This window comes from Zeus faber (genome assembly GCF_960531495.2).
Source record: "Zeus faber genome assembly, chromosome: 1".
Classification (NCBI taxonomy): Eukaryota; Metazoa; Chordata; class Actinopteri; order Zeiformes; family Zeidae; genus Zeus; species Zeus faber.
Window position 1 is genome coordinate 45,590,919 of NC_137193.1, and position 25,323 is coordinate 45,616,241.

General features: G+C 42.9%; 2 protein-coding genes across 2 annotated transcripts in view; one reads left to right on the forward strand and one right to left on the reverse strand.

Moving 5' to 3' along the window:
- LOC307236083 (disintegrin and metalloproteinase domain-containing protein 10) overlaps nucleotides 1–16,466 on the forward strand; it is a 31,251-nt gene extending 14,785 nt beyond the window's left edge. The window contains exons 8-15 of the mRNA XM_080008368.1: nucleotides 298–466; nucleotides 10,009–10,172; nucleotides 11,910–12,081; nucleotides 12,784–12,928; nucleotides 13,378–13,561; nucleotides 14,170–14,269; nucleotides 14,583–14,803; nucleotides 16,117–16,466. Coding sequence (XP_079864494.1) covers nucleotides 298–466; nucleotides 10,009–10,172; nucleotides 11,910–12,081; nucleotides 12,784–12,928; nucleotides 13,378–13,561; nucleotides 14,170–14,269; nucleotides 14,583–14,803; nucleotides 16,117–16,221 — 1,260 coding nt within the window. The 3' untranslated portion in view covers nucleotides 16,222–16,466. The remainder of the gene's footprint in view (nucleotides 1–297; nucleotides 467–10,008; nucleotides 10,173–11,909; nucleotides 12,082–12,783; nucleotides 12,929–13,377; nucleotides 13,562–14,169; nucleotides 14,270–14,582; nucleotides 14,804–16,116) is intronic.
- Nucleotides 16,467–18,090: 1,624 nt separating this feature from the next.
- On the reverse strand, nucleotides 18,091–24,170 carry lpl2a (lipoprotein lipase 2 a). The gene is made up of 10 exons (XM_080017815.1): nucleotides 23,824–24,170; nucleotides 22,739–22,935; nucleotides 22,252–22,431; nucleotides 22,026–22,137; nucleotides 21,666–21,899; nucleotides 20,305–20,547; nucleotides 20,046–20,166; nucleotides 19,726–19,944; nucleotides 19,444–19,551; nucleotides 18,091–19,337 (listed from the first exon to the last, which is right to left on the reverse strand). The coding sequence occupies exons 1-10, from the start codon at nucleotides 23,921–23,923 to the stop codon at nucleotides 19,316–19,318; spliced, it is 1,536 nt and encodes a 511-aa protein (XP_079873941.1). The 5' UTR covers nucleotides 23,924–24,170; the 3' UTR covers nucleotides 18,091–19,315.
- Between the last annotated feature and the right edge of the window lie 1,153 nt (nucleotides 24,171–25,323).

The following is a 25,323-nucleotide window of genomic DNA, read 5'->3' on the forward strand; positions in this document are numbered from 1 at the left end:
AAACATTTTCACCACTGATTTTCATGCATCCTGCCATTTTAGGTATGCACAGTTTGACTCAAGCTTAAGTTTGGAACATGGGCTGTGAAAGATGAAGTCAAGTGTGTTTACAAGAACACAAGTGCTGTCAGTACAGATATTGAGCAATGGCCATGGTCTTAAAGCTCAGCGTAGTACTGACCACTTCAGTTTTAGGACACTGATCACTCAAAACAACTAGTGACCCCTGACTTAACATGAAATACTGAATTCACAATGCACAACTCTAGAGCATTACAATATTGCTTCTTTGTCCAGGTGAACACTGAGGAGGACACCAAGGACCCTCTGCACCGTCCTTTCATTGGACCAGAGAAGCTGCTGAGTTTGTTCTCAGAGAACAACTGGGGGAACTACTGCCTGTCCTACCTCCTCACCAACAGAGACTACAGCGGCGTGTTGGGGTTGGCTTGGGAGGGCAAATCTGGTGAGAATGACATAATTACACTCATGGTGAAACAAAGTTCCAGCAAGATCCCAATGCCAATGCTGACCATCATTTTCCCAGTTCTGAAAAATGGAAAATTAAGATGTGAACTCATCTGTATGTTTCAACTCCCTCCAAACACAACTACAGTTCCTGCCATACCGCATTACAGCTACATCTCATGTGATTTGCGGGGTGTTTTTTTTTCTGCATACCCTGCCTCTCTGTGTCAGTCTGTGTCAGCCAATACTATAAAGTGGTATTAATGCATAGCAGACTTTTTTTTCGGCCATTGAGGTTGTGAAGAGAGCAGCTTATGCCCTACACACAGGTTAGCAGGCAGGGCTCTAGCCATTTTGCCGCTCTAGGCAAATAACTGTCAACATCTAAAATAAAAACCCACTGTTTTGGTGCACCGATCATGGGGGCCCCGTCATGGGGCGCCATGGGGAGCGGAGAAGGAGACAGGGGTGCAAATTGTACGGCGATTCCTCCCTCTCCGCACCTCCCTTGGGATGGTATCCTAGGCGACCACCTACAGTATATCGCCTATAGAAAGAGCCGTCCCTGTACACTTGCACTGCAGCGCTCCTTGTCATGAACCATGGAGCTGGAGGAGTCATATGGCTCTCGGGGGAAGAGGCCTTTTATAAAGGAGCTGTTTTGGTTTGGAGACCAAAAGCTGAGAGTGAGTGAACTCCTCAGTTTACATTCCTCTGTGCATGCAAATCTGACTGGTCCCACCGGGCTCCTCTGAAAGCTTCACATGGCAACAGAGAGAATAATTTGGGGAAATAGTAAAAAAAATCACCTCGCCATCTCAAATGGCATGACATGACAGTGACGCTATTTTAAATGTGCAAGTTATCATAATGCAATTTCTACTATTAATTTGTTAAGGGGTTGTTACAGCGGTTGACATTTCCTCACCTTTTTTAGGCTAAATACAATTGAAAATATAGCTGCAAGCAGCAATATTGGGGGTCCAGTTTAATTGTGTTAGGTGCGTAGTACGGTTTTCTGAGTTCCTGTAATGCCAGGATCAGACTACACAAATTCTGACAACTCCTACGACACGTTCCTTGACGTTGACCAATAGGACACAAGACCGTCAGCATCACACATAGCGCTTCCGTAGCCTTGTTGTTGACAGTTTCTTGACCCTCCCCCCCGACGACCATGAACTCACCCCTCGCCCCTGATAACCTATGAACTTACCCAAAAATGACTGGTCGGGGTCATACTTGAAGTGTTGACAGTCACCCGTACAAGACAGGGCAATAATCTATGGCGCTATGATCGCCTAATCTGACATGACATCATGAAAGATAAAAATATCCGGTAGACTGATCCCGGCATAAAACACCATCATTTCGTATCAACAGTTTTTGAGGTTCTGTGGGGTTCTATGAAACGCAGCACAAGTTACAATTTTGCGAGTTCACACTGAATGTGGCATCGGCTTCTCCGGTCGGTCGTCGCAAACTAGCGTAAATACTACACGAAGCAACCAGGTCTACACAGCGTTACTCTTCGAATGCGAACGAGCACCCAGAGTGTCTGGCTCCTCAAACTAATCAAGGCACGCCAATGTTCTTCAACTTCGGGTAAATTTGCCACGGTTTTCACAAATTCCTGCTCCAAATATTGATGATGATGATCAAACTTCAACTACAAATTGCCTGAAACGGCCCTGTTCCAACGAGATGTCCACCATGTCTGTGCATACTGCAGTTGCCGTGTTTCAGATACTTTTAGCCCAGAAAAGAAAAATTATAGAAGAAAACAAGAAAAAACAAGAAAATTATAAGAAATAATGAATTCATTAGTTAATTAATTAATTAAATTATTAAGATTAATAAAAATCTGAGCAAAAACAATCACTAACTAATTATTATCAGGCATTAAATAGCTTATACTCATACTTATTCATAGCTAAATAGATTACAAATTTGACATTCTACATGTCAATGAGGTCTCAGCCTCTTTCTTTGTTGCATTATTGTTGTTTTGGTGCCAGGTGTTATGTGTGTTCTGTAGTGTGCGTGTGTGTGTTCCTGTCCACGTAAACGGAGGAGAACACTTGTGTTTGTGTACAGTATGGCTGGACTTATTTCTGGGAGGGTGGGAGGTCCTTCCTGCGTGTTTCCATCACATTGTCTGTTCACGACATTTGATTGGCTAAACCGAGGGGTGTGGGAGCAGACCCCCAGGATGGCATGTGATCAGAGGGCATTGAACCACACACCCACACGCACACACACACACACACACAAACACACACACACCCACACCCACATGCAGCACACACAAAAGGACATGCACAGCAATGCACTGCTGCGCAACGTCTTAATGAGGGTGGGTCATTGCATTCCAGGACATTGTTACAATGGTGACGCCATGAGGAATACACACACCACACATGTGCACACTCACACACACAAATACACAAAGATAAACACACATTCAGATGTTAACGTACATTTGTGAACACCATTTGGAATTGTGAGTTTCAGTGATGGACACGTGAGCAAAGGCTGAGCAGAATGTTAAATACTGATAGTGTTGACACTCATTATCTCCGATTGTAGTGCTTTATAATCCAGGTTGACCAACACCACTCCTTTTACCATTGGACTACAAACTCAATGACCCTGATAAACCCAACTTACTTCTATCATAAACACACACACACAAACACACACACACACACACACACACACAAGCACACACATTCACAAATACACACACACCCACCATTAATAAATAATACTAATACTAATACTAATTATAATAATAATAATAATTATTATTATTATTATAATTTGAATAATAACAAAAAATATAGCTGCAGACAGCAAGGGTTAGGGTCAAGTTTATTTGTTTTAGGTACATGTTCGATTTTATTGTTTTTTATGAAAAGCATCAAAATTTACTGAACTTACAAACATCATGACGTCCATGTAATTCCACAAATCGTCACAAAGAAGAACCAGTCTTTATTCGACACACACACACACACACACACACACACACACACACACACACACACACACACACACACACGCTTTGATGGTGGCCGGTGAAATGGTTCCTCTGCATTTGACCCATCCTGGCTTGTCCTTCCTCCGGGGGCACAGCCAGGAGCAGTGGGCAGCATACGTGGATGCGCCCGGGGACCAGGTGATAAGTGTCCATCGCTGGTCAGACGATGATGGGTGCATGTTTTTGGTGGGGGTCCTTACTGACGTGAGGTGGAGGAAACCCCATGTGAGCACATGCAAACTCCACACAGAAAGGCTCCTATTTGGGAGATAACCCGCCGGAGCACGGTGCCAACAGCGCCCCAGGCGGGAATCGAACCCAGGACCTTCTTGCTGTGAGGCAGCAGTACAATGCACTGCACCACCGTGCCAGCGACATTACTTATAAAGCATTCCAATTTCAACAACCATTGATGTAATTTGTGTGATATGAGATAGGTGAGTTCTTAATAACAGTTCTAATTTTGTTTGTAAGTTGTAAGGTAGAGGAATTTGGAAATTTGGACAAGAAATTACAAGACAAGTCAGATAATTGTTTTATTAAACAGTTGTCATTGACCAACAGTGGTGACTGGTAGTGCCTGATGGATGGGTACAGCAGGGACAAAATAGCTTTCACCTGTCCCTTTGGTCTCTACCAATTCAGTCAGGAGTATGCATGTTCTCCCCGTGCTCACATGGGGTTTCCTCCACCTAACGTCAGTAAGGACCCCCACCAAAAACATGCCTCATCGTCGGACCAGCGATGGACAATTATCACCTGGTCCCCGGGCGCATCCACGTATGCTGCCCACTGCTCCTGGCTGTGCCCCCAGAGGAAGGACAAGCCAGGATGGGTCAAAAGCAGAGAATCCATTTCACCGACCACCATCAAAGCATGTGTGTGTGTGTGCAAGCATGTGTTGTAGTGTGGTGTGTTGCGTGACAAATAAAGACTGTTTCTTTTCTTCCTTCTTTCATACCGGAGAGTCTCCAACCACCCCTGCTGCAAATGATCCATGAGGACCCCTTGGCTGGTCATTTCGGCAGATAAAAAAACCTTCAAGAGATTACAAGCTCTCGCATATTGGCCTCGTATGAGCCTCGGTGTCAAGACATTTGTACAGAACTGTCAAGTGTGTCAGCACTTCAAGCAGTCGCATGGTAGCTGGGAAATTACAGCAAACCTTGGTAAACCGACCTTGGGAGATGCTAGGAGTGGACTTGAAGGGCCCCTTTCCGAGGAGTTCCAAGATGTCTACCTGTTGGTTTTTGTGGACTACTTTACCCGTTGGGTTGAGCTATATCCCCTACGAAAAGCAACAGCCAAGACAGTATCAAAAATGCTCATGCAGGAAATCCTTACCAGATGGGGAGTCCCCAATTACCTGCTGTTGGACCAGGGAGGCATCTTTGAAGATGAAGGGTATGAACTCCCTTCATCTTCAAAGGCACATTTTAAGAATGGAGCCTGAAAATGACCTCAGCCTACTACTCACAAACAAACATGACAGAGAGAATAAACAGAACCCCCAAAACAATGATTGCCTCCTATGTAGGATAGAACCACAAGCACTGGGATAAACACCGATTAGAGTTCCGTTTTGCTCTCAATTCAGCTATCCACAAATCCACTGGAGTCACCCCTGCCGAACTGAACCTCGGGCGGGCCCTTCGAGGACCCGCAGATCTCCAGCTCCAGCCAAGAAAGGCCACACCCGACTCATCTACCTACAAAACCATCACCAAACTTCAGGACCTTACAGCATTTGCCAAGTGTAACCTCACAAAAAACCGACAAAGACAAAAACGCAATTACGACAAGAGTCACCCAGATCAGCAATATCAGGACAAAGACAGAGTATTGCTCCGGTCCCATCCATTATCGAAAGCAGAAAAATAGTTACCGCAAAACTGGTTCCTAAGTGGATCGGTCCATACCGCATTGTTACTCAGGTGGGGCTGGTTAATTATTATGTTGTACTTGAGCACAACGGGGAGAACAGGAAGGTGGTGCATGTTGCACACTTGAAGCCCTGCTATCCCACCACACAGGAACTGGACAAGCTGGAAAGGAAGTGCCTTTTGGACATTTTTAACAAGGAAAGTGACCATGAGGAATTCCTGGGCCTCACTGCTAGCTAACCTGCCTCGGAAACAGCGTAAAGGTTTGGACACGTGTGCTCCCAGAGGACACACTTGTTTTTTTCCAAGGGGAGGGGGGAATGTGGCACTCTGCGCCTTTAAGGACGCAGGCCCCTACGTCACAAGGAAAGCCCCTATGCAGAAGTAGGGGATGTTCAAATTGTCGTATGGCCCGAGCTGTCAGGGAGGACAGACACACCCAGAAGAGGAGCCGTCTGGAAAGTCTGTCGTTCATCTTCTAATTCCTGGCTGTACGCTTCAGTCTGCTCGAATAGTCCATCATCCCTCCGTCACCATCAACACAATTCATAAGTTTATTGTTATTATTGTTATTAACATTTTACAGAGGTTTTTAAGTATGCCGATTGCAGGTGCTACATTGGCTCATTTGTTCGACCATTCATCATGGACTTACATCTGGACCAATTAGTTCCTCAGTTCTGGAAAGTTTGTTTAGTCCCTGGCCTGGGTTAGGAGCAAAAGATGTCCATCAAGAACGATGTTTTAACGACTACAATTGTTCCTCGATCATGCAGTACAGACACAAAAAATAAAGGGACCGTTCCTCCAAAGGCTCTTAGAACTTCCTGTGGCCAATTATAGTTTTGGGGTTTTGTGAAAGGCAAAACGAGTTACAGTTTTCCGAGTTTCCATTAAACACAGTATCGACTCGGGTTGTCTGTCTACGCGTAGCAAATGCTATGATCATACATCAAATGCAGCGTAAGGTGCCTTACACTCAATGAAATGAAAATAAGTTATTGTTATATTTAATGTGTTTCAATGAGATACAAACTTTTGTATCTCATTGAAAAAAAACAGAAAAAAGTGCATCTTAAATGTGGTTTAAATTCAGTTGACCAATTATAATTTTGACAGCATTTAAAATATAAAAAAAAAACAGAAAAAAACACCATCTAGTTGCCACTTTGTTGAGAGGAATCCTCCGTAAGGGAAACATTTCCACAGTGACAAAAATCTCTGACCTCATTTGCTTCAACAGACCCGCACTAAAATCCCCTCCTTGAGAGTGTGTGTGTTAGTTGTAACCCATCTTGGAGGAGAAGTGGGAGGAGACTACAACACACTCCATCTCAGAAAGCAGTGCCAAAAACCACAGCTCCGGGAGTGGGCCGGGGGGGGGGGGGGGGTGGGGACAAAACACAGCCTCCAAAGTTATGCTCTTTCTAGGAAACCTGGCTCCGTGAACATCCCACCAGGGGGGCCCTCTTAGGTCAGAGCATGGAGTACCGCAGCGATGCATTCAGAATCCCTGATTTTGTTGGCTGGGAGAATGTGTCCTGGCAGTCTTCGGACATCAGGGCCCTTTCTTCTGCTTGGAGTGCAGCTTTACTCAGCCAAGCACAAAAAGAGGGCTCTTAAATTACAACCTCCTTCCTCGTCTTCTTCCATGATCTCCTCAGAGGCCACAGATTCTGTGAATTCTGTGAATTCTTCTTCATTGCTGGCCAAAGCTGTCATGTGATGCTGAATGGCAGACGGTGTTAAACACTTACTGTAGCAGGTTCAGCATCCTTGATTCTTCACGACTTTTAAGACATAGAGGTTCTACCTGACACAGCAGCATCAGAATCTTTTGTTTCCACATTTAACAAGTCTTCTTTGCCTTTTAAGGACCATACTGGTGTCAAATTTAGTTTAGTTTACTAGTCAGAACACACATTTTACATAACCCCTTTCCTGACTTTCCTGATGTTAGCACACATTTTTTGATGTTTAATGATGTCTCTATTTTGTGGCAAAGTAGAACATTTCAATAATATGCTTTCCTTGGAATTATTTCCTGGTCCCAGTGGCAACTATTGTTACTTTTTTTTTTTAATCAAAAATGTGTGTGTTGAGTGCAATTTGAACTTTTTTGCGTCTGATCGCAATGATCTGTGCGTCAGCGAGGAGGGAGGGGTGGCAGGGGACACCTGATGACCCCGGGGACCCAGGGTTTTACTTAGTATTTCTAAGTTTATGTTCAGTGATTGTAAAACATTTAAATAGTATGAGTTAATCTATAATTTATATAAATGTATACATATATACAGTATATATATATGTATAATTTATATGTATATATACTGTATATAATTTATATATCGCGCAGTGCTGCCTGTCTCATGCAGTTACCACCAGGTCTTTGGTCTCTGGTACCGTCTGCAGACGGAAATAGTGTCACTCTAACTGCGTGTGGCTATTAGTGTTTGTGAATTGCACGCAATTTGCAACGATGCTCATCTGCATAGAAAGGAGCCAATTTTGCACCAAATGTATGAATAATTTCCATTTAAATACACGTAAATAACACCAGAGCACCGAGACACTATTTCTGTGGCAGTGCCATTAGCGGTGCATTTCACTAATTCACAGCCCCTTCTCTTGCCTTTTCTGTTATCTGCGAATTTGTAATTTTGTACTTTGTGAATTCGCCCCTCAGTGCTCTGCAGCGGAGCTGATGAGGGGAGCTTACAGTAATTTATTTTCAAACCTATATGTACCGTTTCCTGTTTTCCTCACCTGTCCACTGTACAACAAAAGCATTCTAGTGCTAGATGCTTTTTAATGAGATCAACTTCAAGCAGGATATCCTCAGGGCCTTATAGCTGTTTCCCGCCATGTTCTGTACCTCTGTCCATACCCAGACATTCCTCTGTATTAGACCCCTGATATATTTACCAGATGCCCACCTCAAGTTCACCCCCCAAAAGAAACTGCACAGGCTGCTCAATGGTACACTCAACCTCGTTGTGTAAGAGGCGTTGCGTAAATCTCATGCTCTTGGAAGCGGCTGGGATGTCCAGACTCACACAGAGACACATGGTGGGAACCAATGGAGAGAGCGGAAGTATGACGGATGTGTGGTCATTGCCCTGTCTCTGTTCCAATGGGGCATCGATCCGCTTTGGCCGTTGTGGTCAAGTGGTGGATAGGGGAGACATTAGATTGGAATATGGATGTTGTTATTGTTAATGTCATATTGTTGGTACCTATCCAAACATCAAATCTCCAGGTATTCAATGGGTTATCATTTTAATGTTTCCTTTTTGTTGGAAAAGGAAAAGGTAGGACCATTTCCTTCCTCACCTTTATGCCTTTATTGTGGTGAACACATTGACGTAATTTAAGATGCATTAAAAACAACAATAACAGCATGCTGTTCTGCCCCTCCTCAACAAGGTAACGGTCGTCTATGTAAAATTTCACTCACCAGTTGATGACAAGATTTCGGTTTGTCCAATGAGAGTAGTTACTCCAAAGGTTGCCCTCTCATTGGCTGCCTAGCAGACGATGTCAAACCCCTCCTCTGCAAACCATGTGAACAGGGCCAGCTGTTTGTAATTGTGAGACAGCTTTCCTTGGCCATTATGTAATCCTGTATGCATAGGGTATCTATAGGCTTTGATGGGCTGCGGACGGTATGAGCGCAGCAGTTCTGCCGGCCTTTCTGTCTGCTCCCCTGTCCCCCTGTAAAACTTCATGAAAAACATTACAGTTGGTTTCATATGTTTACTCCTTACATATTATCATGGCAGTGCACACACTCCTGACGTGTAACCAGTGAAGAAAATAAAGAAAACTATTCTAAAGCCTCAATTTTCCTTTGTAGGTTGCAAACCCTTTAATTGCACCACCCTTATCATAGAGTTGGTACTTTATGAATTAATGAAACTTTATGAAATTCACCCTCTGATTTGGGTAAGAGTATCTTCCAGTATGTTCTCCAGAAACAGGTAGGGGTTAGGAATCTTCTTTTAGGATAACAATACCACTACCCTACCACTACCACCATAATGTTTTTGATAATACTTTTTATACATGACTAGCAAAATGATACAAGCAGATGATTCAGCACACAGTCATTAGCATCAGTAGAATGGAGGAAGTGATCCATTTATACCATTAGGGTGCCCATGTATCATCTCAAGCGGTTTATTATGTCAATAAACTACAAAATAATTTGCTCATACCTACAGATGACCTTGGAATGTGCTAGGTAATCCTGATCCCTAAATACAGGGCATATATGTAGATGGTATGAGAGGTGCTAGATACAATAAAGTACAATAAATACGGGTATGTGGCCGTTTCGCCTACCACACGTCACCCAAGTGGCGTATACAGGGCCCTCCACACAGAGACACAGACGATGGTGTGTGTGGGGATGGGGCTTTTACCTGTTGCTCGTTAGATCAACCAACGAGCTACAGATATGCAGCCACTCTGATCCTGGGCCCCCAAATATCTAGCCCCAGGTCAAGTGTGGCTGCTCAAACCACACCATCCCCACACCACAATAAAATATCAGTCTCAATGTCAGTGTATTCACACATGTACAAACTCCAACCTTTACATTACTCTATTCAGGCAACTGGGGAGGAATCTGTTCGAAGTATACAACACTTCGCGACGGCCGCGCCTCCAGCCTAAACACGGGCCTGGTCACGCTGCAGAACTATGGACAGTACCTTCCTCCTTGGCACGTCCAGCTGACCCTGGCCCACGAACTGGGACACAGTCTGGGAGCTCTGGTTAGTAGCAGGCACGTTGGTCAAAGCCAAGTCTATGCTTAGTACATAAACACTGCAAATATCTTCTCCATATGGGGATGTGCCTCTTTGACCTAGAGGGAGAAAGGTGAATAATAAATAATAAAGGTGAATAAATAAATAAAAATAATACAATTTTAATTATTATTATTATTATTAATAATAATAATAATAATAATAATAATAATAATTATTATTATTATTATTATTATTATTAATATACTACTACTACTACTACTACTACTACTAATAATAATAATAATAATAATAATAATAATAAGGAGCAGTAATAGGACCCTGTTGGTTGGCCAAATAGACTGGGATTTGTATTTCAGAATCCCACATAATGGTTTACCCACCTGCAAAAATGTAAATTATTAACTGGGTATTATATATTTTTAAAGAGAGACACTGGGTGTTCTGTGGGAAAACAAGGTCATTTTTTCTTTTCCTCCCTCTCTCTTTCTATCCTTCCTCTCACCATCTCATGCCTTTTTTCTCTTTCGCCCTCTCTCCCCACTTGCAATTCCACACTCCGCGGTCTTTAAAAAGCCATACATTCTCACCACAACATACATGCAAATTGCACGCACAGACCACAGATCTGTATATGAACGCACAACCGCCATTGTTCCTACTTAAACCCTCGTCCATTTTTTGCAGCTGTTAACACCTGCCACCCCCCCACCCCCCACTCCCCCTCTCTCCCTCGTACCATTTTACTTATTTTCTGCGCTATTCACACTTCCACCGGCCAGAGATTATTCTCAGTGGTTCCTTGGCAGATTAGTTCTGCCGCAGCTCCACAGGGGTCTCTGAGCCCTTCCTAAATGAAACTAGGTACTTTGACATTGACAGGTGGGGGGGCGATAGTGGGTGGATGGGCGCGCTCCCCTTTGCCCTACTTCCCTTGCACCCATATATCAACGCTGTTCCTCTGGGAAACTGCAGACCGAGGATCATCTTGGCATTCACCTGTTTAGATGAGATTCAGATAGTTAGAACTCAACTCACTTTGCTTATTTTGATTCATTTTCTCGTTTTCTGTATGTTCATAACAACCATATGTAATATACGTTAAGATATATGAATTGATTCCAAGTGCGGAAAACTTTAATGGAGTCCCTCTCGGCCAAGGTCAGGGGAGTAGCCTGCTTTGTCCTTGGTCTGCCTCGTCTTCGACAGGAACATTGTATTCCTTCTGCTCTTTCACAGTCCGCTGTCTGTACTCGAATCTTTTGACTGCCATGTAAAAGGATAACTTTTTTATTGTAAGAAAAAAAAGATGGTCTCTTGTCTGTTAAGTATTTGTTTGAGACTGAGGTCTTCTGTGAGCAAAAACATTTAGAGGTTTTAATTCACCTTATGATAAAGGCATGTTTAAAGGAAGCGAATAGCATGATTTTGGTTTCTGATTTTCCATTGCCCTTGGCTTTCTGTACTACTGTGTTTTTACTGGTCTGAAACCTGCAAACAAGTTAGGCAAGCCACAGAACATGGCAATAAACCATAAAAGTCGGTTTCTCAACCTTTTTGTGAAGCAACAAATACATTTTATTACAACGTGTGGGATTCATTGGTATTCCTCAGCTTGACCAAAGTTGTCTCGAAAAAACTTATTTCAACTTGATTTGAAACTGTTTGTTATTCACATTATCGCAATGCACAATAACCAAGATTGTGCTGTTTTTTTGTTTCTGTGTTTTGTCTGTGTTCCAGCACGATGAGGGGGCCAACTGTGGAAACCTTGGTTCCACTGGAGGTAAAGGCAGATACTTGATGTTCCCTCAGGCCACCGATGAAGTTCGCGAGAACAACGATAGGTTTTCCCCATGTAGCATCAAGCACATGAGCAGGATTCTGGGGCTGAAGAAAGACGACTGCTTTGTGGGTGAGAGGCCATCGATCTGCATCTTCTCCCTTGTAATGTTGAGGCCAAAATATTTGCGGGTTGGGGTCAGTTTGTCTGAATTCAGGCTGTGTGTGTGCATGGGTGCGTGTGTGCGCCCGTATTTGTGTGTGTGTGTATGTGTGTGTGTGTGTGTGTGTGTGTGTGTGTGTGTGTGTGTGTGTGTGTGTGTGTGTGTGTGTGTTTGTGTGTGTGTGTGTGTGTGTGTTCATGTGTGCGTCGGTTTATGTGCATGACTGCATTTTCCTGGACATGCTTTGTATGTCATTGCATGTCTTTAAGTTATTTCTTTTTTCTTTATGTGTTCAAACCAAGCCACTGCAGCAACTCATGCTCCCAAACCTAATGTTCAAAGATCTAATCTAAACGTATCTGATCTAATATGTTAACATAAAAAGATAAAAATAAAAATGTTTTTTACCTGGTAAAAACACATGTTAACACATGTTTCTTATCTGGTAAATGGAATTAAAATGGCATAAACAATTAATATCCAAAATGATTTAACTTCACTAACCCACTCCTTTAATCCACTTTGTTCCGCAATAATGACTTCCGTGGGGATTTCAGTTCATTCTTATATTTATTTGTATTTGTATTTTTCCTGTATAACCTTATTATTAGTAATGAATAACCCCCAGAGATCAATAAAGTCTTGTCCTATTTGTTTTTTTTCCATATCAGTCAGTGATCACCCAATCTGTGGGAACCAGATTTTGGAGGAAGGTGAGGAGTGCGACATCGGTCACAATGAGACCGACCTCTGCTGCTACAGCGCTAAAGAGCTGGTGGGGCTCCAGTGTCACCTCAAGCCTGAAAAAGTCTGCAGGTACCACACACTGAAAAATATGGAGCACAAAATCATGTTTGGTCACAATCGTTTAGTAATTAAACATGGGATTTAATGGCATTATCCGGAGAATTCGGGCCAGAAAAAGAATTTGTTGTGGGTGTGTTTGCTTAAAACCATGTTTGTGCGTGCATTTAATGTATGTCTTTGTCCCCTATCCATCCATCCATTTCATCATCCATCCATCCATCCATCCAACTCCCCATTCATTCATCCAACCATCCATAAATCCATCCTTCCATCCATCCATCCATCCATCCACTTTTCCATTCATCCTTCCATTCATCCATCAACCATTCACACATCCATGCATTCATCCATTTGTCCATCCATCCACCCATCCATCCATCCATCCGTCCATTACATCATCCACATATCCATCCATCCATCCAACGATCCATGAATCCTTTTATCCATCCATCCGTCAGTCCCAGTCAGGGCTTGTGTTGTAGCCAGAGCTGTGTGTTTAAGCCAGCGGGGGTGAGCTGTGACGAGGACACAGACTGCCAAAAAGAGAGTGTGTGTTCGGGCAACACCTCCCTCTGCCCCGAACCCAGCCCCAAGGAGAACTTCACCCTCTGCAGCCTCAACACTCGAGTCTGTCTCAACGGGGTGAGTCATGACACCATATGACATGACATGACATGACACCACCACACCCTGGTTGCCTCGTCAGCCAACTGGTGTTGTTAAGCCGCTTTAATTGCTCATGTTTTGAAGAAAGTCAGTCCTCTGTAAGGCACTTACGCTAAAACTACCCAAAGCATTAACTTCTACACACACTCATATCCAATCACATGAAATCTGTTTTTTTAGTTCCTGGGAAGAAGATTAATCAAGACCTCTTTTTCCAACATAACTTTGGAAAAGACCATAACCAACGATGACTTTCCCCTAGGGTGATGCAATCATGCAAATTGTTGTCCAAAAAGCTTTCAAAACAAGTCCCAGAACAGTACTGTTGCTTTGATTAGCAAAGTTCACTATGACTGTCTTCATCACTATGATGAAGACACTACACTTGTACTATATCCTGATACGACTTCAGGAAGTGTTTCCTCCTCCGACCATTCTGTCTCATACTAGTGTGGCAGTAAGGATCCACTAAATACGACCCTTTCAGCTTGAGTGTTGTCACGATTCTCTTCAAACTCTCTCTGTCTATCTCTGACTCTCTCTCTCCTTCTCTCTCTCTCTCTCTCTCTCTGTTACTCATCCAGCACTGTGCTGAGTCTCTGTGTGTGAAGCATGGCCTGCAGCAGTGCGACTGTCCGGGAGACTCCATGAAGGAGAAATGCCAGATGTGCTGCCAGCATCCTGGTAACCACAGACCCCACAGCTCCTCTGTTTTTACAGGACAGAAAACACTCCACTGTGTCAATATGCCCGAGGTCCGTCATGTGCAAGTACAATACGTGAACACACTGTGCTAGAAACCCCCCTTATCTGACATAGTCTTCAGTCTTCAGGGGCTCAGAATGTCACAAAAGGGTAAATATTGTATGAACCCCCCGTAATTGGCTATGGCCTTAACTGAAAAAATTATTAACAAATAATTATCAAACAAATAAGTATGTCAATTAGTCGCATCAGTAAACATCAGTATCTTGTAACAATTAACTGCCCACTCCAGACAGACCTGAGACCTGCGCCAGCACCACGTCCTCGGTTCTGTCCCGTCAGTTTGGGAGAAAACCCGTGACCCTGGTGCCAGGGGCCCCGTGCGCAGGGAACCAGGGTTACTGCGACAAGTTCTACTTGTGCCGTCTGCTGGACGCAGACGGCCCCATCGCCCGACTGAAGAACTCCTTCCTGAACCTGGACGACTTTGACGACATGGCAGAGTGGATGAAGGTTTCAGTTCTACCCTGCCTTCTTTGGCATTGTGCTAGATTTGGTCTCTACCTATAGAAAATTAGTATTACATAGCCATATGGTATATGTGTAGTTTAAAGTATATCTGTCACTCTTTCTCTCTTCCATTAGAGGGTGGGTTTGGTTTAGAAAGGGGCAAAGGCTGGTGATTGTTGGAAAAAACATTACCTACATAAAAACCACAGCCAGTTATCATAATAGATTTCAACTGAAGATTTCAGGACGGATGTAGAATAGAGTGTAGAACATTGAAAAATGTGATTATATTTCATGTCACAGGGTCGTAAGTCACCTGCCAGGCTGTGTCGAACACTGAATCATGTTTTTCGCAGAACCTTAAAGTAGAATGAAAGTAGAAGCAAATCATGGTCTGCACAGCTCAACTACGTGAGTCTTCTGTAATTAATCCTCCTTGTTTTGAGGTTCAGCTGTCTGAGATGTTCCAGTCCGTGGGGCTTGTTTGAGGTTTGGTGTGCCGCTTAGAGAGCATGGTGAATTAGGAATGCCCACTTGGGTTTCAGAGGAGCAGCATTTGTCAGACATTTGTTTCACTTAGAGATGTTTACTGCTACTGTATGTCCTTTGTGGTGACTTTGTCCAATATTTGAAGATTTTCTAACATGCTGTGCATCTATTGCCCATAAGAAGTTCACAAATATCATGGAATTTTAATTTTTGGAGGCCTGGAGAGAAACTAGAAGAATGCTTCAGGTCCAAAATATAAATTAAGTGTAATCTTTTCATATTCAAATGTTTAATTGTTGATTGTTGGCTTTTGTAATAACTGGTTGCAAAGATGGTACAATATGTCATGCAATGAAAATGAATAGGTGTTAAAGGTCATTAACGCTGTGATATGGCAACAAAACGTTTATTTTTCCATAACAGAACAGTCTCACTTCTCAGTGTGCGTGCATCATTAGAATGTTTCTGACAAAAACAGAACATTCTCCACAAACCCATTTCTGCTGTTGATACTGTCGTGTGATAATATGAGATTTTATGCAAATGTATGCAGGCAAAACAAAGGGAGTAAGATGGGCTTCCAAGATGGGAAAATGCAAGAGATTATTTATCTAATGTGTTAAATAAATTGTTAAAACCATAGTTGTCATAGGTTGTAAGTACCCTATCACTGTTTGTCATCAGTATTTTTTTTTTATTTTTTTTTTTTATCATTAGGAACCATCTCTGAAACCAAAACAGAGCTTTTCTTTTTTTTCATTTGAAGGACAGGTTTGAGTTGACTCATTGAAAATACATTTCCTGATGTTTTCCTCTCTTTTTGTCAGGCCCACTGGTGGGCGATCCTCCTGGCGATCCTGGTTCTGTCTGCGCTGATGGGCTGCACCATTTGCCTCTGTGGCCGAACCCTGGACATGAGTGACTTGGAATGATTACCTTTGGACTTCTCTCCACACACTATTTCCAACTTATAACAAGAATGGCTATGACGACAGCAAAAAATAAAAATAAAAATATCAACACATGACATAACAGTTATCATCATTCAAGTCACAGTACCAAGTTTTTTTGTTTTTTTTGTTATCTGGCTTTGAACCCCTCATTTGAAATGTTGTCAACATCGTTGCAACCCCAGATTTCCCTTTGTTGGACTATGGTGATCTCCTTTGTATTAATGGTCTTTATACGCTGGATTTAGTCCCTGAATAAACATAGGGAAGTTCACCTTGTACAGCATCCCTCCTATGTCAGTACTTATATTTGCTTCTTCTTCTTGCAACTTGCCTTCAAAAAAAGGACTCTTGTGCTTTGTCCAAAATTCTTGGACTTAATTGTGTGAAAGGATCTTTTTTATTCATTAAAATTCTTCTAAAGGACCTTCAAGTAACCCCTCTGTATGGAATCCTCTGCAGGGTGACTTTATGCCTTAGTCTAAGTCCAGCTGTGAGAATGACGATGGGAAAATGAAAATCATCACAGACTTCTCACAGTGACAAGCACCTTGAACAACCTTCTTTGCACAAGCTAAATTGTCAGTAGTCCTCGAGTCACCTCTTCCACTCATCACACATCGCCGACCTCCTTCTATAACTGATATGTTTGTGCTTTACGTCACCGATGCCTCGGCCATTTTCAGCTCCCGTCTCTCAATGCGTGTGCTGCTGTGGAAAATGTGTTTTATTGCCGCCAAACATGCTTTGGGTCTGTTGTCACATGCCGCTGGGTTCATAGTGATCTCCCCATTTAGAGCCATCTGGTCATACGGGACTCGCCCTTCCATCGCCCGGTGCCTCCTCGCTGCCGGTATTTAACCAGGCTCGAACTAAGTCCAGATTTCCACCTGAGCTTGTTTGTTTTCATCAGAGGTTTCCTCAGAGAACAGTAGAGCACGAGTGCAACGTGGCGGTTACATGGACTCAACTTTGGCCTCAACAAGGGGACATAAAAAAACATACAAAACGTACAAAAAAATAAAAACAGTAAAATTAATCCTGATATTAAAGTGCAAAAACCATAACTTTATCTGTGTTGGGGTTTGCCCTCATCTTTGCTGTGAAACATGCCCAATCTAAGTATTATTGTGGGGAAAGGAGGACCCCGCCACCAAAAATGGAAAGAATTGGATTAATAATCATACAGATTGCCACTTTGAATTTTTTTTCCCCCCCAAAAAAATGTATGGAGTGGTGTGATGTTATTGGGTGATGAACAAGACAGCTTAACTAAGCAGCAAGACTGAACTCAATTCCATCACAAATACACCAGGGAATGTTGGAATTGTTATTCTAATGAAATCAAGACTTTGTTGCAGAAAATGGGCATCAGCATGTGGCCGCATTGCCACCACACGCCATCCAAGTGGCGTTTCCAGGGACCTCCGGCACAGAAACACAGACAACGATGGGTTGTAGACATCAGTTTATTGTAGAGAGGAGGCCAGTTGGAATTAGCCAGGAACAGATCGAACATGTCATGACAGGGCTCCTATCCTGAGTGTGTGTGTGGATGGGGTTTTTAACCTGCCGCTCATTAGCCCAACCAACGAGCGTTGGGTGTGGCTGCTCAAGCCATCCCATCCACACATCACATACCCCCCCAACACCAAACTGAGGCCAGGAAGAATTCCTGGCCGAAGTCTCCCCCCCCTTTACCTCTACCCTCTGTCATGAACGCATGTATAAAACAACCCAAATGTTACACTCGAGTCTTTAACGTGATATGTTTGGTTTATTTAAGTATTTATACAATACAATGATATTATTTACAACTATTTACATTTTACAGATGAACTCACCCAAGGGTAAAAACATATATTTTAATATATGTATATGTGGAGATGTGGAAGCGCCATCACAATATCAACAATCATCCCCATCGTGATATTTACATTTAATATGTATACATTTAAAAATCTGCCCTCAGTGCAAAAGTATTTCCACTTCCACTCAAAACACTGAATGAGAAATGGAACTAAGTCACAATGATTTCAGTACCGATCTCTATCATGATCATGGATGTATCTGAAAATTGATTACGAGAATTACTTTTTTTTTTTTTTTGTATTTTTTCAAATCATAGCCCCAGCAGAATTTCATTATCAGAAACCGCATGCAGTAACTGCACAATTATATAGCCTTCTAACCAAATGTAAACCATATAAAACTAATAAGACATCACACTATTCCCAATTTACGTGGCACTGATTATACCAAGGCACTTATTGAAGGTAACACCTTCACAGTAATAAACTTTGCTAATGTGTTCCAGTCAAAATGCTGTCTAAGTGTAAAATACCAAAGTGCTGGTCGTTGTTTAGTCTAGAGACTGTTTCAAAAAGGATTTTCTGTGCAAAGTTATAATTGAGAGCTGTCGGCAGTAAGGCACACTGAGATTCATCCCGCGGCTACACAGAGCGCTGGGAACAACAGTGGTGAATGCTCTGGGAGGTTTATACTGTTTATATAGAATACACAAGAATTGCAGCCAGAGAAACACTACCCCACCGCATGAAACGCATTGAGAGTTCCACAAAAGGTCTGCCTTAAATGTGTATTTTGTTATTTTGCCATACCTAATAGATGACAGCAGGATTATTCCTTTTCCCAGCGGTCGTTACTGAAAATGAAATATTCCTAAAGGTATTTTATACAGTAGGATAGTGCTATCTCTACGTTCCATATGTTCAGCTTATGTGTCCCACATAAGCTGAGACTCCACTGACGTGCATAATATCCATCCTTCTTGTTCGGTTCCACACCAAACGGGACAGCACTTACTATTATTTTCTACCACATTGCAGTTCCGTGTCATAAAAAACAACTCTTGGTTTTGCAAAAAAACATTGTACCATACAGTATATTCACATTATTTTAGTTTTAAATAACACAGATACATTTCTGTACACATATAGACTAGCCAGTAATGTCTTTTGAGCATCATTTGAGAAATAAATTACAGCTGTACAACATGTTTTACTAAGTGCTATTATGGATTGGAGGTCTTCAAACCAGGTCCGCTTCTTCAGCGTTAGTGGCTCTTCAGGCTTATTCTAGAAAAGTGTGAGAAATGCATTAATTTGATTAAAATATCAATTTCAGATAAACAATTTTCATGCCGTGGAAGTCTGATGATCTTGGTATGATTTCATTGCTCACCTTTTCGGAGATCCTTTAGGGCTTGTCCTCCACGCTTCCTTACATTTGACAAAAGTGATCTCCTGTGTCAAGCTATGAGCCTCAGGGTCTTTCACGCAGAAAACCAACCTAAATGAAAAGGGACAAGACAAGGTAAGATAAGATAAGATAACACTATCGATCCCCAGGGGGGAAAATAGAGACAAATACAAAGAGAAGAATCAGATGAGCTCCAATGCACTTGGAGCTATCTTCACACCAATCCAGGAATTTTACATCAAATAATAATTCCTCAGAACCTACTTCTGCTGGGTCTCGCCCACCCGGACTCGGATCTTGTGGACCTCCATGTGGGAGCCGTCCAGGTCCCCGGACCACCAGGAGGAGACCATCTTCAGCATGCTGGAGGACGACCAGCCGTTGTCCTCCTCCCACTTGAACCTGAGCATCAGGAGGTCGCCGATGTCCTTCTCCGTCACCAGCAGGAAGGAGTGGGTTTTGTTGGTCTCTATCTTCTCCTTCCTGACAAAGGGATAAGAGAAAGGAGCTGACCTAACCTGACATAACCAGGCACACGACTTCCGCTTCAAAATCAGTTTTTCTTTGCATTTAATGCCACTGACAGTTTCAGCTCCAGGTTCTCGGCCTCGTCTTTGGTCCCAAACAGGGAGACCTTCAGGGAGGGCTCCATCTCAGAGCGGTTCACCTTGCTGGAGAAGTGGATTTTCAGCTGGTAGTGGTACACTGTGCACAGAAGGAACAGTTGATTTTGTTACACAACAAAACAACTGCACAATGACATAACCTCAGGAGAAAGGATGGACACTGTCAGCTGAAGAAAACCCTGATATTTTGTTCCATCTCCGGTCGATCGGCGCTCACCTCTGAACGGCATGGAGGCCCGTGTCTTGGTGTACATCTGGACGTTTCGCGCCTTGCGGACCTTGCTGATGTCGTATCCCACCGTGTTGCAGCGGCCCTTGCGGCAGTTCAGGCACATCCCGCGGTCGAACATGTCATTGCTGCTGCAGCGGTACGCCTTGGCAGCCTCCTGCTCATTGAGCAGCGAGTCGATGAAGAGGTGGATGGAGCGCTCGTGCTCGCACTTTACCGCGTCAGTGATGGCTGAAAGGGAGATGTTTCACGTCAGGATTTGATGTTGCTGGAAATTTGATGAGACTTTTTTTTTACCTTTATTTAAAAAAGGTAGTTAATTGTTACTTAAGAAATCAATTTTGTTGAGACCTAAAACAAATTTGATCTATTAGTCTTATTGGCAACTTAAAAAAAAAGCCAAAAAACAAGCCAAAGTAATTTGTTTTTTCACGCCACAAAGCCAAATATAAAATGCAAAGGTTTAAGCAATAAACAACCTTTAAGTATTTACAGAACAGAAAAAAAGTTATTAAAATCAAGGTGTTCGAATCGGTCGTGGTATCATACATTTTAGAGCAATCCCTTTCTTTGAACTTCTGGTGGGATTTCCATCCCTCGGGAGTGTTTGCAGCATCTCTGTTTATTTTCCAACAAGGAGCATAAATGGAGACTTGCAACTGACGGCAACAATGTTCGCCACTGAGCAAGATTAGCGATGACCAGCAGTAGCTGAGGAGTTATCTTTTCAGTGTGTGTGTGTGTGTGTGTGTGTGTGTGTGTGTGTGTGTGTGTGTGTGTGTGTGTGTGTGTGTGTGATATCACAATCTCAATTTGTTTTATATTTTCCAACGAATTCACTACAAACCATGTGCTCTTCAAAGCACCAATCTGACAAATACACCATAGAATGTAAGATTACTCTGTGTCAAAGAAGCAGTTAGCTCCATAGACTGATCACAGGCTGCATTTTAAACATCAGATATGCTGCATGGCTTATTTTCTGTGAAACCATACAGGGAACGCGTCATATTAGCCGTGGAAAAAAATGATTCTGTTACATAATCATGCCCCAACAATATCATGCTTCAACCAAAAGGTGAATCAGGTTCATAACGAAAACAACACCAGGATCAGAATAGTCCAACAAAAACAATCAATATGATGGTTTCAAGTGTTAAATATCTCTAACGTGGTAAATTTTTAACAAAACTGTAAAAAAATAAAAAAACAAAAGATCAATGATTAATACTTATATCAACTGATAGAAATGCTACAACATCGACCAGGAGGACATTCTGGTCAAAAAACACACCTAATGACTCAAAACAAAAATGGCAGCCTACAACCCTGCAGATAGTCATTCTTACCAAATATTCCGTAGTTGGCGATCTTCTCCAGGGCCCCCCTCAGGTTGCAGCCTGGCTGGAAGCCTCCTCCGTTGGGGTAAATGTCTACATGGCCAACAGGCTGCTGGATCCCGATGCTGAGGCCTAGGGAACCTCGAGTGAAGGTGTGGAGGACGTCCACAAAGTGGGCATCGTCTGGCGACAGACGCCTGTGGGCGCGTTCGCCCTCAAAGTCCGGACCGGCTGGATCAAGACCTGGAGATGGAGACTCAGAGGATGTCATGTGGCTGACGAAATCATAGCACACTTTATTTTACATTTTGAGAAATGTGCAATCGCAACATGAATGTGCAATCGCTGACAATGTTATTTCTTAATTACCAGTTATTCTCCCAACTTTGTTGTTGGCATGGCTACCGGCAAATCCAGCCACATGAGCTCCGAGGCTGTAGCCGATGAGGTGGAGGTTTTTGAGAGGAGTGTTGGTGGTCTCCTGCGTACACATGAATATACTTAATGAGGCGTATTGGGTAATTATCTAAATACTTAATTATCTGATGAGTGTAGCACTTTGGAATGAGCGTCTGTCAGCCCTCCACCCACTGACCTCTATCCAGTCGATGAAGCGGGCAATCTCCTGTCCGACCGCCTTGGTGTTCTGAGCTGCGACCACGTAGTGGTTCTGAGCCGAGCTGAGCCAGTCCACCACGATGACATTGGCCGTCTGCTCTCTCTCGTACAGCGCCGAAACCAGCTTTGCCACCCAGCCCTCGAACATCCCGCTCACCTGTTGAGGTGGTGGACAAACATCACGTAACCTTTTCAGTTAAGGTGAGGTTTTTAAGCGGGTGTGTTCTTTGACGGGCCCCCATAACCAGCCTGTCGTTCAAAATGGTAAAATAAATGTTCCTACACTGTGATGGCTAGTCGGTACAGTCTCGAAACAGACAGAACAGACAGCACAGTAATATCAGTCAGTCCCAAGTGCCCTGTCAAGGCCGCCGATCATGTATTCCACCCCCACGATAAAAATAGCAGCTGGAAGGCGTGTTTTGCTGGTGCAAACTGCCACAGGTCAGGGGAGATTGGCTCACCGTCCATCCATGGATCACCAGGAAGGTTTTGGAGGTGCTGTTGAAGGTGCAGGACACCAGAGTCTCTGGCCGGCCAGGGACGATGTAGCATAGGTCGACATCGGGCTGAGAGGGTTTACGGAGGGAGAACTTGGCAACGGTGCCGTTGTTATCATCGCCGTAGACAAACAAGTCTTTCAAAGGGTCAAGGAAGTTTCCTGACAGGGAAGGAATGGAAACAAAACGTCTCAATTCTGAAAGACGCAATCTTGTCCATGTCCAATGAAATGGAATAAAGACAGCAAAAGGACACAGAGGAACAGAAGCTGTTGGCCTGTGTCTACGTTTTGTTATTGTCAGGTAATGTAAATGTGAACTCTTGGAGATCGCACAACAGGACTACTAGCTGGTTGCACTGAGCCCTGCAGGGCCCCACTGAAGGCCCCCACTGAAGGGCCCCAGTAAAATACATTAGACCAGATCTGCCCACAGAGGTTACTGGGGTTCACTTGGTCAGACAGGGTTCCATAGAAACCACCAGGAGTTGTTTTTTTCAAAGCTTTGTTCCTGCCACATTACTGATAAATCTCCCCCTGAGTGGAGCCCGACTGGTCAGCTGACTGTGGGGGTTGCAGTGGGTCTGCAGGGTGGGGGCGGGGAGCTGGAAACCACACACACGCACACGCACAGCCATTGACAAGGGTTAAGTGCAACTGCGATATCTGCGATAATGACTAGCAGGTAGTTTCATTCATTACACAATGACTGGGGAATGTCTCGCACCAAAGCTGTTTCTGATTTCCGGAGTAACAAGCTATAAAGAAACTTTTCCATTCCGTCACGGACTTTCTTGCACTAAAGAAACATTTGACCGGACCAAGGGAAAATAAAGTGAGCGCATTAAACCGTACACAATATATGATAATCCTTTATTAGGATAAAGTGGCATTATCCTCTATCGGGGTTTTTTTTCCCTCAACATTACTGAACTGTAAACTACATTAAAGTACTTCACTGTATTTCTCACTAAATGCCTCTTCAGCCACATGAAGGAAACCATTCATGGATGCATGTTTAGAGATCTACGATATAAACTGGCAACTCACCAAAAACAGAGTCCGTGCGCTCTTCTTCCAGGGACGTCACGCACTGTGCGGCTGCGTTCAACACCAGAAAGTACAGACATGGAGCTCGCCAGCCGATCATCTCTTTCAAAACGTAATACTTGAGGATTAAAAATAAAGAAATAAAGAAACAAAACCACTTCTTTCTACAGGAATCTATCCAAACAATCCGAATTCAGAGGCGGGAAGATGTGTATATCCCTTGTTGTGAAGTGTCCTCCGGTGCGTCCCGTTGAGCGTGGAGCGCTGATATGAAGCACCTTGAGGCGCACACTCTTAAATAGCTGCTCCCTGCTCCAAAGCCATTGGCTGCACTTCACCGGGCGGGGGGGAAAATGGGGATAAAAATGTGAAAGTACATAATTACACTGTTTTATGACTAGAATTAACATGGTCCTGGCAGCATGGCTTCTCATTAGTCAGAATACGCGCACTTTTATTGGCTTCGCTCCCTCCATAGCCAGAGGTGGAGTCTGGTGCTGGTGCCGGTGTTGGTTAAACACAAATCATCCATCAGTTCAGTGCAGTTTCTTTATTGTTCCACATGGGGAATGTGGCCGGAGATTAAAAATAACGACAACAACAACAACAACAACAAAATACCTACAGCTAACAGTTTGAAACTATTACCATAAGTCAGTGATAAATGAATAAAAAGTTTAAAAAATTATAAACATTTATTTTTTTCTTTTTCATTTGTTGTCCACTTGATCAGGCCTACATTTTTTAGTTGTATTATTAGTATTTTTTTATTTTATATTATATTATATTTTTATTATATTATATGATTTATTATTCATAGTATTGTTTTATATAAATTATATTGTTATTCTCCTTCCTAATATTATTATTATTTTTATTATTAGTAGTAGTAGTAGTAGTATTAGAATAAAAAGAATAATAAGAAAATACATTATTGAAATATGTAATTGCAAATGTCTTAATTGATGCAGTTGATTTACTCAACATTAATAATATCAAGCATTATGGCAACATATTCTACAAAGCAAATAAGTATTTGATCAGTCTAAATAAATGGCTTGTACTTCTAAGTCCAGGAAGGAGGGTGGACATCTTCACGTGTAAAGATAGTTAAACGCAGCTCAAGTTAATTGACCCATATTGATTCATTGAGGTGTTACTGTGGACCAGTGTGCACAACCCCCCATATAGTGAACTTCTTGCTGGGGAAACAGAACCACCTGAATGAAACACAAACACAACTCAGCTGTGTTTTCCCCTCCATGGCACGTCAAAATGTCCGCTCTGAAAAGGTTCCATCACATAGACCACACACGGCGATGGTCAGGAAACGTGCGTGAAAGCCGTGCGCCAAACAACGTTTTTGAAGTTCACCTGATTAGGAAGTGGGTCATATGGGTTTTTAGGAGTTGGACTAAAGAGGAACAGGAGCTTGTTATGGATATGGCTGGGAATTTGGGGCTCCGCTGCACAGCAGACCTCTGACGTAACGCCTCTAAC

Bases quoted from the DNA above. Each gene is read 5' to 3' on its own strand.
- lpl2a (XM_080017815.1), bottom strand. From the start codon at position 23,923: ATGATCGGCTGGCGAGCTCCATGTCTGTACTTTCTGGTGTTGAACGCA. The intron at 22,138-22,251 runs GTCAGTGGGTGG...ATGTGTACGCAG, and splicing joins GCTTCATCGACTGGATAGAG to GAGACCACCAACACTCCTCT. The intron at 19,552-19,725 runs GTAGGTTCTGAG...CTTTTCATTTAG, and splicing joins GTGGGCGAGACCCAGCAGAA to GTTGGTTTTCTGCGTGAAAG.